The 16,866-nt window shown below is 42.4% G+C and overlaps 1 protein-coding gene across 8 annotated transcripts in view; it reads right to left on the bottom strand.

Moving 5' to 3' along the window:
* ME2 (malic enzyme 2) overlaps nucleotides 1–16,866 on the bottom strand; it is a 1,978,505-nt gene that overhangs the window by 1,397,679 nt on the left and 563,960 nt on the right. For 4 of the 8 annotated variants that reach the window (XM_044082071.1, XM_044082073.1, XM_044082084.1 and 1 more), the window contains 2 exons: nucleotides 1,242–1,677; nucleotides 1,111–1,152 (listed from right to left, as the gene is read on the bottom strand). The exons of the other annotated variants lie outside the window; for them this stretch is intronic. In XM_044082071.1, the coding sequence (XP_043938006.1) occupies nucleotides 1,111–1,152; nucleotides 1,242–1,671 (472 nt within the window). In that variant the 5' untranslated portion in view covers nucleotides 1,672–1,677. The remainder of the gene's footprint in view (nucleotides 1–1,110; nucleotides 1,153–1,241; nucleotides 1,678–16,866) is intronic. 8 annotated transcript variants of the gene reach the window in all.

Raw genomic sequence — 16,866 nt, 5'->3', positions numbered from 1 at the left:
TCAGCATGTATATGCAAAAGGATACTGTCGTTACCTATGGCCAACAGTGCTGCACATTGTTGCCCTAGCGGCACAGAGTCATCCATCCTCTTCAAACATACCATGCCCTCTATAACACAGAAATAATGGATTGTTACTGTGTGGATAGATGCACTGTGCAGAAGCTGGTATAGATGCGTCACCCTCATATGCAAACCCATGGGATTTGCGGATTACCTATCCCTGTGGAAACTGTGTGCAGACCACCTGGACAGTGCCCATGGCTCCCACATCTGGCACATGTATGACTTATGCCAGAAGATTAATGCCAAGTGATTTTCCACAGAGACATTTCATACTGTCAAATTACTTATGTTATCTGCTTTACTGGCCCAGACTGTATCTGAAAAGGGTCTTCTGACTAGTGTACCAACTTGGTAAACAAATTTATACATGAACATGTGTATATGTATAAATTAATATATGGGCAATAAAGGCAATTAGAAACTCACAGATCATAGCAGAGAATAGCTAAAATAACGCCCTGTTACAAAGAGACTCAGGTCTTTGTTGAATATGTTCTTGGCCTGCTAAATGCCCAGTTCTGCTGTACGGATGTATATAACACTGCACTGTAGTATGACCCTGCAACATGCAGTACAATATGTGCAGTGTAACAACATGCTGAAATACAAACACAGTTACAGAAGATCAGAGACATTCAGGAGGAGAAAGACTCAAACTCAGCAGCAGAGTGCTGCTGGTGATAAGACCATTCCCACGGTGATTGTCTCAGCCCCATCCTGTCCTTAAGTGTCATCCTGGGTTTGTAGGGAGAGTTATAAACAACTGCACCCTTAGAATGAGGCAGGGATGTGGCCATCACGTTGCTCTAGCCTACTACTGAAACTTTGATCACTGACTGTGCCAGGACTTGGTTCCACTGTCATCAGAACTAGACAGTTCCCTGACATCAGGCAAGACTCTATCCAGTGTGGGAGATATTGACAAATTAGCACCTGTAAAAACACCAAAAAATTATTCACAGTAAGAACCCTTCACGAACACCCACAGCCTACTGAAACTGATCCTATTTAACAGAGTGGCAAAGAAAAGTAACATTTAACATACCTTGGGGGGGAGGTGGCCTTTGGACCTGTACTTCCGATGTTCCTGTAAAACAAAGAAGTCATGCTTGTACGTTCTATCACCTTCCATTGCATTAGTAATGCAGATAGTAGCCCATGTTCAGACATACCCACCTGGGGCATCACCAACAGGTATGCGCGGTGAGACGTGCAACTCAGCACCGATGTCTACCACACCGCTATGGATGTCAGAACTGTCTGGATCCCCATGCAGAGATGCCAGGAACTCCTCAGTCTCTGTGAGAGGTGGTTCTGTCGTTTGACCCCCTCCCGTGGCCATCCACTGCTCTGCCAGGCGGGCTGCCCTAGTACGTGCTGCAGCGATCATGTCAGTGGCCCTTCTTCGGACTTGATCATAATTCCGATTGTGGCCACCGACAGCATCGATGTCATCAATAACTTTCCGCCAGACACGTGCACGGAAGGCCCGGTCAGATCTGTCATGACGAAGCATCCGCCGACCATGCTGACGGAGGGCCTGTAGCAGGATGTCATTCTCTGCATGGGAGAATTTACTTTTTCGATGCTTCCCACCTTCGGGCATAACAACCTGCAATGACAAAGAAATATGCATGTGAGATGTTGTAAGATCACACACAACATACCTCTAAAGCAGCTACACATGCAACGAGCAAGAGCTGGCAAGATCAGTGTTTTGTTACTAAAGGTATGGGGGACTACCCACATGTACATCCGGAATGGATATGGAGGTATTTTGTATATAGTTTCTCCATGTGTTTTATAAACATAAAGGTGACAGAGTACCCTAAGGAGGACAAAGGGTACACACATGGGTGTAGGTGGGACAGCTCTTGGCATCTGTACATACAAAGACCACGCAGTCAAGTATAATGGCTCCATGTACTCTTTGGAGGAGTATACATTTTGCACTGGCATCTTGGTACATCCCCAACTGTAGAGGTGGCAGAGGCCAAGTACAAGAAATGATGCCACTATTTAGCATCCTCCTTGTTAATGACATATACACTGAATAACACAAGAGCACCATAACCACAACTTGATCAACCTTCACAAGATATGGGAGAGTATATGTGTATACCACAGGTGGAGATAGCCTACAACAGGGCATCCTGCAAGATGTGAATGCAATCACCACAGAATGTAAACAGGCATCCCCTTAAGAGGGTGTGTGTATAGGCCTCCCCACTACCAAAAGTAGCAGCACAGGCCAGACATTTAATGCCCTGGCACAGATGTAGGAAAGATGTCCATAACTGTCGCACAGGCCATGAAATGTTCATCTCCTACACTGATTCCTGACCAAGACCACTCTGGTATGGTCATGGTAGAATGTTACCCAACTTGTCAAATGAAGGGCTGCTTTTTGCATCACAGATTAAGAATGAGGATAGAATTGTTACTTCCCAGGAGGCTCAAAACAGTTCCACGTTGAAGCCATGGTAGTGGGATGAAATCTGACAGCAATGCTTCCATAACGTAAACATTTCCAGATAAATTTTGGGCTTTTGTTACAACATGGGCTCTTTCGTGCTCCCTACCATAACTAGTAAATGGGAGTTGCTTTTGGAAGGAAAACTTTAAAGTTACTGTTTCTCAAATTTATACCTTCATTAATGATGTAATTTCACCACAATATACTTTAGCAAAGGATTAGGGACTACAGCCATAAGGATCTCTGCCTTCTGACATGTTACCCCAGACTGTGACAAACACATTTCTTAGTTTGGCGACTATTTACCCAACATGTTTTGCATTACATATTCATAACCCCTTAACAAACTAATGTTTGCCCAGGTCACTTAGATCAGTGTGGTCACTATTTCTGATGTCCTGGTTAACGGACACCACATCTTTGCTTCCTCTCATCAATTAGTTCCTTACATGAAAAGGATATTGAAAACTTGTCAAACTGTGTAGGGACGGATTCATTTTTGAAATTTGTAAAACTGTTTCCTTTACCAGAATATCACTTCCACAAGCAACACTGCTCTTGGAGTTGTCAGGTGCCAAGCAAAAATCCATTAGTAGAATAAAAGGTGAATGCTTTTCCTACTACATCAGAAAGCTGCATCACATCAGAATGATCCATCTTAGTTCAAAAATTCTATTTTTCTTCAAGCTATTAGTCAACTGCCTTTTCAGCTGCTCCAAAAGTTTAAGCCAGGCTATTATCATGCACAGTACATCTGTGTTCAGAATGTAGCAGCCCATGACAAATGATTAGATTTTTTTAGATGGGAATGTAACCTTAAAATGCTTGAGTATACAAATGAATGCAAGATGTACACATGTATTTTACCTACTTTGTGTAATGAAGCTGATCACAATTCTGACTGCAGCATCATTTCCTAATTCTCTTCTTCTTTGCTTGAACACTTCAATACAATACTTTTTTTAAATAAAAAAAAGACATTCTACTGAAAGGCTGGTAGGCTTTCAATATGTCAACCACTTTCATATTACATATAGATACATATTTAAAATTAAATCCTTCGGGCATGGAGGCCAATGGTCCAAAACTTTGGATACAGTATTTGTTCTGGCTTCAGAGAGTCTTTTAGAAAGGGGGAAAAGCAGCAGGATAATGTCAGCTGCAGAAGCAGTAGGAACCACGGTTGTTTTGGATACTCTGGTGTTATAATAACAAAGTCTGACGAGTTCCTTTTGGCTTTGAACAGTGCTTTTACATCAGGAAAAAAAGGGTAGAAAGGGAAACTACAGATTGAGAGTAAGGGAAGATGGCATCTATCCTCCAAGCTTAAGGGTGATGAAAATAGAAAAGCAGTGCTCAGACCTTAAAATTGTTCCAACAACCAGACTATCTACCTGAGGAAATAACCTCAGGCAGAAATGTTATGAGCAGAAACTTACCCACCAAGCTGCCATTCATGAAACTTATGAGTCAGTATTTAAATTGTTCAAAGACTTGTATTTGCCTACCAGATTTACAACATGATCCCTAAATGTTCACAGCGCACCTAAACAAGAGGCAAACTTGTGATCCTCCCTGTTACATCCCAATACTACAGCTGTATTTGCATTTATCTGATTGGTTTACTAGCTTAAAGTTTATCTGAAAAGCAACTGCTCTCACTCTGACGATGTTCTATATATTTCAAACATCCCGGCAACGCACTAAAGTACAGTTGTGTACACTTACCATAAATGTAGATGTTCGAGTGTTCACTGTTGCACTCATTACAATTGGGTTATCCTGCTGGCAGGCTACCCTCAGTCGGCCTGAATTCCAAAGTCTAGGTCCGGTGTCGGTTGCTGTCACCTCTTCCCTGACGTCAGTGCACCAGGGGTATAAAAGATGCAGCCGACGCCATTTTATTCAGTTTTTGTTGCCCCAGATGTCAGGTGCCCCCAAAAGGGTAGGCTAAAAATATGTCAATAAAACATGCATGCACCAAAGTATATATTTTGCCTTCATCTACAAGCAAATACATCACATAGGTTGTATAGAATAGAGAAGTACAGATAAGTTCCAGCAAAGAAATGGGGGATGGCGGGTGGGTAACCTGGACTGCAACAGTGAATACACTCTAGCATCTACATTTATGGTAAGTGTACACAACTGTACTATGTTCTTCGTGTTTCACTGTTGCAGTCATTACAACTGGGTTGAATCCCAAAGCTAAGGTTGGGAGGCTGGAGCTAAATAACATTAGGGGCGGTTATTAGGCCCTGCAGAATTGCAGTGGCAAAGCCTGCCCTGGATTTAGAGTAGAGTGGTAAGTGATAGTGCTTTGTGAAGGTGTGCACTGAACTCCAAGTAGCCTCTAAAATGTCTTTGGTTGGTACTCCCCTGAGGAAGGCTGCTGAAGTGGCTGCTGCTCTGGTTGAATGTGGCCAAATGCCCTTAGGAACTGGCTTGCCATGTTGTGAATAGCAGAAATGAATGCAGTGGCCTATCCACTTTGAAATAGTCTGCTTTGAGATAGCCTTTCCTTGTGATCCTGCAGCATATGCCACTAGTAATTGCTCTGGCTTTCTGAAAGCTTTGGTTCTGTCCAAATAGAAGCATAGCTGTCTGTGTATGTCCAAAGAATGCATAATTCTCTCCCCCTTATTCTGTGGGTTTGGATAAAAGGTAAGCAGATGAATAGCTTGGTTAAGGGCCACACTGGACACTACACCTTAGGCATAAATGTCGGGTTTGTCCTCAGAGAAACCCTGTCTGTGTAAAAGGTTCCACAGCAATGAGTGCCTGTAGCTCGGAGACTTGTCTTGCAGAAGTTATTGCTAGCAGCAGAGCTGTTTTCCCAAGATAAAAACTTTATATCAGCTGCAGCGGCTGGCTCGAAAGGAGGCAGGGTGAGTTTTTCCAAGACATAATCGAGATCCCATGCAGGTATTGGTGATCTCCATGGAGGCCTTACATTTTTGGCCCCTGAGGTACTGCCTTAATAAAGGATGGGAAAAGATTGGTGGCTCCGTATTGTAATGAGCCGAAATTGCAGACGCATGAATTTTTATAGATGAAAAAGATAGGCCTTTGTCCAGTATCTCAGTCAAGTATTGCAAAATCTGAGGAATGTTTGGTACAGCTGTGTCAATTCCTTGTGCCTGGTTCCAAGCACAGAATCCCTTCCATTTTCCAGCATAGGATTTTCTAGTACTAGGCCTCCTGGCCTCCAAAATGACATCCATCACTGCTTTAGTGAGAAGTGTGTTTTGTATGACTACATTATCCACCATGCTGCCAGATTTAAGGTATTGAGTTGGCTGTGCAGGATCTGACTGTTCTGCTGGGACAGTAGATGAGGCACTTGAGGTAAGGTCCAGGCTGGGCATTGAGACAAGTTCCTTAGGACTGGATACCAGTACTGGCGTGGCCAGTCTGGGGCAGTCAGTATCATTTTTGGCTTCTCCTGTCTGACCTTTAGGAGTACCTTGGGGAGGACAGGCAGAGGAAAGGCATATACTGTTAAGTTTTTCCAGGTGAAAGACAGGGCATCCACTTTCCATGCTTGTCTGTGCAGAATCTGTTCAGTTGGCAGTTGTGAGGTGAAGCAAATGGATCTATGTCCGGGCATCCCCATTTCCTTGTTACCATGCTTTAGACTTGTGGATCCAATTTCCACTCGTGGGGATCCATGAGGTTTCTGCTTAGTTCGTCTGCCAGAGTATTTATCTTTCCTGGCAGAAATTGTGCCTGCAGATGTACTTGGTAAGTCAATGCTGTGTCCCACAAAGTCATCGCTAGCCTGCAAAGGGGGTAGGAATGAGTGCCTCCCTGCTTGTTTATGTACCACATGACCGTGGTATTGTCCTTCTTTATCAGTAGTTGTCCCGGATGAAGTAGGTCTTTGAAGGCTGTCAGGGCATTTTGAACAGCTAGCATCTCTTTTTGATTGATATGTAGATGCATTTGGTTTGTGGACCATGTGCCTTGAATACATCTTCCTGCCATGTGGGCTCCCCAGGCATAATCCGATGCATCTGTTGTTAATATCTGTGTGGCTGAGGGTAGAGTGAATGGCTGTCCCTTGTTCTGGTAACAGGCCTTCGCCCACCATCGAAACTCCTGTTGCAGGCAGGGAATGAGAGTAACTATTGTTTCCAGGCTGTGGCAATGTTGAGTCCAAACACTTTTTAGGTACCATTGAAGTTTCCTCATATGCAGTCTTGCATATGGAATCAGTAGAATGCAGGATGTCATGAAGCCCAAAGCCTGCACAATTTTTCTTGCAGATAACTGGGCTTTTGTTGCCAACAGTTTGAAATAGGTAGTCAGTTGTCTTCGCTTGTCTGGTGTGAGATAAGCCATCCGGGCAGTTGTATTTAAGCTTGCACCCAGGAATATTATCTCTTGAGAGGGTACTAGTTTTGATTTCTGTTCATTGACTGTGTACCCTAGGCATGGTAGTAATCTCTTTACAAACGCCAGATGCTGTAGTAGAATGTCCTTGTTCTATGCTTGAATGAGGCAGTTGTCCAAGTAAGGATATATTTGTATTCCTCTTTGTCTGCAGTATGCAATTACTGGTGCCAGGCACTTTGTGAAGACCCTGGGCGCAGTAGATAAGCCAAAGGGCAGTGCAGATAATTGGAAGTGCATTGAGCCAGCTTTGAATCTAAGGTATCTTCTGCATGTTTGTCTGATTGGGACATGCAGGTATGCCTCTTTTAGATCTAAAGTCACAAGTCAAGCCTTCTTGCCCAACATGGGCAGAAGTTGCTGTAGAATCAACATTTTGAATTTTGGAATATCCAGATATGTATTTAGAATAGATAGGTCCAGTATTGGTCTCCAGACTTTGTCCTTTCTGGGAACCAAGAACAGTCTTGAATAGAATCCTTGTCCCTGCTCTTGCTGTGGTACTTGTTGAATGGCCCCCATGTCCATGAGGGATGAAACTTGTTTTTGTGCCTCTGCCCGTTGATTGAGTGGCAGATCTGGCATACCATTTGGCCTTAGTAGGGTGTGAAAATGGAACCTGTAGCCTTGTGATACTATATTCAGAACCCATTTGTCCTGGGTTATGTGCCAGTTTTGTGAAAAAAGTGCTAGTTTTCCCCCCAAAGGGTCTGCCAAAAGATAAGTGCTTGGTGCTGGAAGGGGGAAGTCATTGAGACAGTTTCCTGTATGGCTGTGATTTTTCCTCTCTGCTCTTGGAGGCAGAAGCACCCCATTGTTTAGGCCTGTATGAGCCTTAGGGCTGTGATCTGCCTCTGGGACGTCTGTATCTGCCTCTTTGTGGCCTATCGAACACTGGAAAGGACCAATTCTTTGTAGGCCAGTTCCTGCTAAATCTGGGAGGCTGTACCTGCAAGAAATCCTTGACTGTTTGCATAGATTTAGCTTTATCCTCCATTTTCTTCAACACCTCTTCTGCTTCAACACCAAACAAAGTATCATGCTGTAATGCAGCATCTACTAGTTTTGCTTTAACATGATCAGGCAGATTCTGTTCTTTTAACCAAGCATGCCTCCTAATGACAGAACCTGTAACAGCGGCCCTGCAGGAGGCCTCTAGAGAATCAAAACCACATTGTGAAGTATGCTTTCCAATTTGTTCAGCTGCATGCAATAAATCCTGCGTTTCTTTGTTGTCTGTACATTCTGAATTTGTTGACATTTTCTGTTTAAGCAATGACATAAGATATTGCTGATATTTAAGCATATGAAATTGGCAATTCAAGGCTCTTACAGCCAAGGTAGCACAAGTATAGATCTTTTTACCCCATCTGTCTAGGGCCCTAGAATCCCTATCAGAGGGGATAGTTTTTTTTTTCAGGAGAAGCCTTGACCCCATTGGGACCCTGAGAAATGGTTTCTGGGTCAGCAGCAGGGTTTTTATAAAGACATTTATGTGAATCAGGAACCCTGTAGTATCTGTCTGGCTTAACAGGAGCTGGTGGTAAAGAGTCTGGAGATAGACTGGACTCTGGACTCTGAAAATACATCATCTACAATGTCTAAAACAGGTGGGATAGCAAGGGGCCTGTGCTGAGGCAATAAAAGGAAGTCTCTGAGCATTTTTTTGGATTCTGAGTAATCTTGGCTCTCCCATTGGAAATGCTCCCTCATAGTATGCAGTGTCTCCTCAAAAGAATAATCCTCAGGAGAAGAGGCTGAAGGGATAGATTCTTCAGCATCAGAATCCTCATAGGGAGGAAGAGAATATTCCTGTTCAGAGGAGGTATCAGAGGAAATGGAAACCTGGTCTGAAGATTCGTATTCTAACTCTTGCCTAGGCCTCTTATCAGGAGGGGGATGGGAACACCTGATCAAAGTGATTAGGTCTTCGGCCATTTTAAGCATCTGTTTTTTAGGCATGGAGGCCTGTCCAGGAGAATGCTGTACCGGTTTCTTTGTCTTTAGAGCTGCTTTAGTCTTTGCCTTTGAAGCTGAAGTAGGTTTCACATATAACTGTGTAGGCCTGAAAACACCCTCAGAAGCCGATGCCTGCTCAGCAGCTCAGGACCCATCTGAGGGAATAGTTTCCGAGTGTTCAATACCTTGAGTTTCCAGTGGCCTAGTCGGCTCCACGTGGGTGTCTGAAGTGGCCTGTGGCTCTGAGGTAGCGGGCGTCAGGGGCTGCGAAAGCACCGTACTGAGAACCAGCGAAAGGTCTAGCAGAAGCCTCGTCGGTTTTGGATCTCGGATGCCTGTCCTTTTCTTTTTCTTTGCATTTTTTATAAACTCCGGTCGTCGGCTGTTCCGACAGCATTATATAATTAAACCTTCTGCCAAAGTAATGGAATGCAAAATCGTACCAAAGCTTAATAGTGCGTTGATTAAATCTAGCACAAAACTGACAACTAGCAACGTTATGGTCAGGGCCTAGGCAAGGAAAACAGTAAGAATGAAAATCCTTATGAGGTATTTGCTTCCCACAAGAAAAACAATTATTAACTTTTTCTGACATCGGTCTGGAGCAAGAAAAAAGTTTCCCCAACGGGGTACTTAGCTTTAATGAAGCCTTCGGATCTGAAATTCGAATTTGAAAAACTCAGGAGTCGGCCGACTGGCACTTGCAAACTGCTTTTGCTTCGGGCACCGTGCGGCAAGAAAGACTGAAGAAAATGGCGTCGGCTGCATCTTTTATACCCCTGGCGCACTGACGTCAGGGAAGAGGTGACAGCAACCGACACCAGACCTAGACTTTGGAATTCAGGCCGACTGAGGGTAGCCTGCCAGCAGGATAACCCAATTGTAATGACTGCAACAGTGAAACACGGAGAACAACAGTATTTTTCTAACCTTGAATGCCGTCATGGGACAGACATGCTAAGTGATCTTGTGTTCTTGGAAAGCAACTTCTTTCTAATACTGCACTGCAAGTGTACAGAAACTGACCTTGTATTGCCCTAGTCTTTACTGTCAGATCACACTTCTACTCACTTAGAATGAAAGATCCGTTTTCTAACATATGAATCATTCACTAACAGCTGAGGTAACAGTCGTTTTAAAATAGAATTGGGAGTTTCAGATCCTCTCTCAACATTTTGTCCTCAACTTAGTTCCTTCATTCAGCCAGTATCATTACTTCATGACTCAGAAAACCTCAGCTGATTAGTCAGTCATAAATGACAGTACACACACACAAAAATGGGCCTTGTCCTGCCAGCAAAACTAAATTAAACAAAACATTTATGAATCTTGACTGCACACAGTTCAAAGCATGTGCCTGCCCAGCAAAACACAAAATCTAAAATTCATACTTGGCACTCACACAACTACTATGGGGTGCAGTAACACTTACTTAGCATTTCATGAACCATTTCATTTCGCAGACTGCTTTACATAAAATAGTTGCGTGACACAGGCCACAGTATCTATAACTTCCGCTTTGTTATTTAGTTGAAGCTAACTCTCTGTAACCTCAGGGACTTCAGTACAAAGTCCTGTCCATGTAGAACTGCTTCATGTTAAAAATTTAGGTTCATGACTTCAGTAACTTCAGCCTCTGCTGCTCCTCCTTTTCCCTTTTATCTTTTCCAAGCAACACAGTTTTCTTTAGTGACTCCAGTATTCAGTTTATCTGGCAAAAGTATGGATTTGTTACTACCAGATCATCCTGTGAACAATCTGGATTGATTTCCTTAATCATTAACCCATCTAATTCTCCTGCAGTCCACTGAACCCTTAAGTTTTTCTCCACCAGCAGTTTAAAATAACCATCATACTTGCAATTCCATCCCTCAGAACTACTGAGAGGGGAAAAACAATTTTAACTACACAAACTTTGCTGACATTGTGTTATTTTTGGGGCAAAATGTTAAACAGATTTGCCAAAGCCTTCCTATCAAAAAAGTAGGTGTCTTTCCAATTTCATGTCTGCAATTATCTGCAGAAATCTATGAACCCAGGAAAACAGCATTTTGCACTTTCCCCTTTCACCTTCCTCAACAGACTCCAAGTCTTACTTAAATTGTTAAAAATGTCTGTTTACTAATCCACAAAGTAATAAACTAGCTGACTTGGAAGCTTACACTGAAAATGACGCTCATAAGAGAAACTTGGTTTAGTAGTATTAATAAACTATTGTCTGATCCCTGGTTTCTGTGGCCATCATACTGACAGGTCTAATAAAAACAGGAAGGAGTATTTATATTTCAACTAAAGTATACTTACATATTAACCTTGAACTATGAAGCAACACAGTTCAGGACTGTGAAATTAAACTAATAATGTTGCATGTAAGAACATATCTCTTTTTTATCATTCTCCAAATGTATCCAATGGTCTATATTTTGTGTTGTTAAATAAATTGCTCCTTTTAAGAAAAATTATGCTACACTTACTGGAAGTTTAAACACCCCCCGTGTAAACTGGCCAATACCATCATCATCAAGAAAACTAGAAAGTACAACTTTAAGTCAGGGTTGGATTGTGACGAAGTATAAAGGGGGAAATAAGGTACTGGAAGAAGTTTGGCTTTCTAATAAATTCAAATCCAATTATTGTAGGATAACTCCAGAGTTGAGGGATTCTGATCACGTGCGTTATTTCTGAAATCTCAGATCACTTATGTTATTTTTGAAATCTTAGAATTTAACCTATCAATAATTAAGGAGAAGGAGCAGATTAAGAGATTTTATAGATCTCATTTTGCAGCAATTAATACTGAAATCTCACACTAGGACTGGAAATGGTGTATTCACTGTTGCAGTCATTACATTTGGGTAATCTGCTGGCAGGTTGCCCTCAGTCGGCCTGATTAACAAAGTCTTGGGTCCTGCGTCGGTTGCTGTCCCTTCTCTTCCATGACATCAGGGGTATAAAACATGCAGCCGATGCCATTACATCAGTTGTTCTTGCCCCACATGTCAGGTGCCCCCCAAATGGAGAGCAATATATATATATATATATATATATATATATATATATATATATATATATATATATATGTATATATATATATATATATATATATATATATATATATATGTATATATATATATATATATATATATATATATATATATATATATATATATATATATATAAAATGTATATATATAATTTAAAACACATAACATATACCTCCAAACAAAAGCAAATACACCAAAAAGGCTTTTAATCATAGTAAAAGAAAGGAGAGGTATAGTTGGAGAAAAACAGGGGGCTGGAGGGAGGGTAACCAGGACTGCAACAGTGAATACACTCGAACATCTACATTTATGGTAAGTGTACACAACTGTACTATGTTCTTAGTGTTCCACTGTTGCAGTCATTACATTTGGGTAGAATCCCAAAGCTATGGTTGGGAGGATGGACTTGTACAACATTCGGAGCAGCTATAAGGCCCTGCAGGACAGCAGTGGCAAAGCCATCTCTGGATTTAGAGAAGAGAGGTAACTGATGACGTTTGGTGAACGTATGAACTGAGCTCCAGGTAGCAGCTTCTAGAATGTCTCCGGTAGGAACCCCTCTGAGAAAGGCTGCGGAAGTAGATGCAGCCCTGGTGGAATGAGGTCTGATTCCCCTAGGGTTCAGGTTTACCACGGTGCATATAGCAGAAACAAATACAATGGCTTATCCATTTGGAAATAGTCTGCTGTGAAATAGCCTTTCCCTCTGCCCCTGCAGCAACCACCACCAATAGTTGTTCAGATTTTCTTAGAGATTTTGTCCTGTTTAAGTAGAATCTTAGTTGTCTGTATACATCCAATGAATGCAGAATCCGCTCTCACCTTTGTTCTGTGGATTGGGAAAGAAAGTTGGCAGATGAATGGTCTGATTAAGAGCCACACTGGATACCACCTTAGGCATTAAGGATGGATTAGTCCTGAGAGCCACCCTGTCCGGATAAAAAATAAATAATGAAAGGCTCCACTGCCATAAGCGCCTGTAATTCTGAAATCCTTCTAGCTGAAGTGACTGCTAAAAGAAAAGCTGTTTTCCAAGAGAGAATTTTCAGGTCTGCAGTAGCAGCTGGCTCAAAAGGAGGTAGAGTGAGTTTTTCCAAAACAAAATTGAGGTCCCATGCAGGAGCTGGTGCTCTCCTGGGAGGTCTTATATTTTTAGCCTCTCTGAGATAATGCTTTAGCAGAGGATGAGAGAAGAGGGGAGGTTCTGTGTTGTAATGAGCTGAAATGGCAGATGCATAGATTTTTATGGAAGAAAAAGATAGACCCTTGTGAAGCATCTCAGTTAAGTATTGCAGAATCTGAGGAATATTGGGCATTGCTGTGCTTATTCCTTGTACTTGGTTCCAGGCAAATAATCTTTTCCATTTGTCAGCATAAGATTTTCTAGTACTAGGCCTTCTAGCCTCCAAAATGACATCCATCACAGGTTTGCTGAGAGATGCCAAAGGTGTAATCTGTTGATTAGCCACGCTGCAAGATTCAAAGTTTGGAGCTCAGTGTGCAGAATTTGGTAGTTCTGCTGAGACAGTAGGTAAGGTGTCTGAGGCAGGTGTGACACATTGCGCTGGAGCGGGTACCAGTGTTGGCGAGGCCAGTCTGGAGCAATCAGAATCATTCTTGGTTTGTGCTGTCTGACTTTTAGTAAGACTTTGGAGAGCAGAGGCAGAGGGGGAAAAGGCATAGACTGATAGGTTTTTCCAGCTGAATGATAGAGCATCCACTTTCCAAGCTTTTTTGTGATGAATCCTTGTGCAGAATTTATCCAACTGATAGTTGTGGGGTGAGGCAAAAAGATCTATGTCTGGGCTCCCCCATTTGCGTGTCAACATGCTGAAAACTTGTGGCTCCAGTTTCCATTCGTGTGGGTCCATAAGATTTCTGCTTAGTTCGTCTGCCAGAGTATTTCGCTTTCCTGGCAAGAATTGAGCTTGAAGATGTATTTGATAAGTCAAGGCCGTGTTCCACAATGCCATGGTTAGTCTGCAAAGGGGGTAGGCATGTGTACCCCCCCTGCTAGTTTATGTACCACATGACTGGAGTGTTGTCTGTCTTTATCAGTAGTTGTCCTGGATGAAGGTAGTCCTTGAAGACTGTCAGAGCATTCTGTACAGCTAGCATCTTTTTCTGATTGATATGTAGGTGCATTTGAATTGGGCTCCATTTTCCCTGAATGCATTTCCCTGCCAGATGCGCCCCCCCCCCCCAAGCATAGTCTGATGCATCTGTAGTTAAGAGTTTGGACGGCAGGGAGGGGTGGAGTGAATGGCAGTCCCTTGTTTTGGTGGCAGGCCTCTGCCCACCATAGGAACTCTAGTTGCAGGCATGGTATGATAGGAATCATTGTTTCCAGGCTGTGACAATGTTGACTCCATAAACGTTTTAGGTACCATTGAAGTTTCCTCATATGCAGTCTTGCATATGGAATTAGAAGAATGCAGGAGACCATGAATCCCAAGGCCTGCAGAATTTGTCTTGCAGATAGCTGGGTTTTTGTGGCCACTTGTTTGAAGTAAGTCATCAATTGCATTTGTTTTTCTGGTGTAAGGCAAGTCATCTGGGCAGTTGTATTCAAGCTTGCACCCAGGATTGTAATTTTTTGAGAGGGTACCAGTTGAGATTTCTTTTCAGTTATGGTGTACCCTAGACAAGTCAGAACCCTTTTTACAAACGCCAGATGCTTTAGAAGAGTGTCCTTGTTTTCTGCCTGAATTAGACAATTGTCCAGGTATGGATAAATTTGAATATTTCTTTGCCTGCAAAATGCAATTACTGGTATCAGGCACTTTGTGAAGACCCTGGGCGCAGTAAATAAGCCAAAGGGCAGTGCCGAGAACTCGTAATGCAAGTAGCCTGCTTTGAAGCGGAGGTATCTTCTGCAAGATTCTTATCACAGATCCAGTTACAGCAGCCCTGCAAGAGGCCTCCAAGGAATCAAAACCACATTGCAAAGTATGTTTTCCAACTTGTTCAGCTGAATGTAATAAATCCTGCAACTCTCTATTTTCCACACAGTCAGAGATCAACATAATTTTCTGTTTAAGTAAACCCATGACATGCTGTTGATATTTAAGCATATGAAATTGACAGTTTAAAGCCCTGATTGCCAAGGTTGCAGAATTGTAAACCTTCTTACCCCATCTATCCAGCGCCCTGGAATCTCTGTCAGAAGGGGTAGGATTTTTAGCATTTGAGGCCTTAATGCCCTTGGGACCCTGAGGATTGGCTTCAGGGTTAGCAGTAAGATTTTTGAAAAGGAATTTGTGGGAGTCAGAAACCCTGTAGTATCTGTCTGGCTTACTTGGAGCTGGAGGCAGGGAATCAGGAGTCATACTGGATTCTGAAAAAACATCAACAATGTCTAGAACAGGAGGTATAGCCAAAGGCCTATGCTGAGGAAGAAGAAGAAAATCCCCAAGTCTCTTTTTAGATTCAGAAAAATCCTGACTTTCCCAGTGGAAGTGTTCCCTTAAGGTATGTAAAGTTTCTCCAAAAGAGAAATCCTCAGGGGGAGAAGCAGAAGGGATGGAATCTTCTGCATCAAAGTCCTCATAAGTTGGTATAGACAAATCCTGTTCAGAAGAAGAATCAGAAGAAATAGAAACCTGATCTGAAGATTCAGTCAGTGCCTTGCCTAAGCCTCATAGCAGGAGGGGAACGGGTACACCTGATCAAGGTAATTAAATCTTCAGCCATTTTGATAATTTTTTTTTAAGCATTGGGGCCTGTAGGCATGGCCCAAGCAACAGTTTTTTAGACATAGAAGTAGATTTTGGCCTTAGTTTTGAAGATGGTATCGGTTTAATGTACAAATCTTTAGGCCTGAAAACACCCTCAGAAGCCGGTGCCTGCCCAGCGGCTCCAGACCCATCTAAGGTAGAGACATCTGCGGGTTCAATACTTAAAGAAACTCGCAGCATACCGGACTCCGAATGGGTCTCAGTAGAGGCCTGCGAATCAAAATTAGCGGGTATCAGGGGCTGCGAAAGTGCCTCACTGAGTACAGACGAACCGGCGACTGGCTTAGAAGCATAGTCGTTGGTTTTGGACCTCAACGGTCTGTCTCTGTCTTTTTCTTTGCGCCTTTTAGGTATTCCGGTAGTCGGATTGCTAACCGACGACATTTCTAGATAATTAAATCTGGAGCCAAAATATTTAGAAGCAAAAATATACAGACGTTTAATCATGCGTTGATTAAATTTAGCACAAAACCAACAGCAAGGCACGTTGTGGTCAAGGCCTAGGCCAGGAATACAGTACAAGCTAAAATCCTTATGAGGTATTTGCTTCCCACAAATAATGCAATTATTAACTTTTACTGACATCGGTAAGGAGCAAGAAAAAGTTTCCCCAACGGGGTACTTAGCTTTTAGTTGAAGACTTCGGTTCTGAAACTCGAAAACGAACATTTCAGGTGTCGGCCGACCGGCACTTGCTAACTGCTTCAGGCACCGCTTGGCAGGAAAGACTGATGTAATAACGTCGGCTGCATGTTTTATACCCCTGATGACCTGACGTCATGGAAGAAGGGACAGCAACTGACGCAGGACCCAAGACTTTGTTAATCAGGCCGACTGAGGGCAACCTGCCAGCAGATTACCTGAATGTAATGACTGCAACAGTGAAACACGAACATCTGGGAAATTTTCTAAAGATTTACTGATCGTTTGACCATTTTTTTCTAACAGGTACATCCAGTGGAATGAAGAATGTAAGATCTCCCTGGTGCAGTAGAAAACTTGAAACAGCCAAAGGTAAAAATAAAAAAAAATGTTTAGGTACTAAAGAGTTCATCCAACTGTGGTAAATGTTTATTTACAAAAAAAAATAAACATTTCTGTACATTAATGAACAAAGAAATGCTTGCAAAATAAAGCTGGCTTCAAATATATTGAGCAACAAAAAGGGTTTGTTTAAACATTTGCGTGAT

The sequence above is a fragment of the Protopterus annectens genome, chromosome 1.part1 (genome assembly GCF_019279795.1).
Source record: "Protopterus annectens isolate FY-2018-M chromosome 1.part1, PAN1.0, whole genome shotgun sequence".
Classification (NCBI taxonomy): domain Eukaryota; kingdom Metazoa; phylum Chordata; order Ceratodontiformes; family Protopteridae; genus Protopterus; species Protopterus annectens.
Note: the sequence above shows the minus strand (reverse complement) of the source record. Positions and strands in the feature narration are given on the sequence as shown.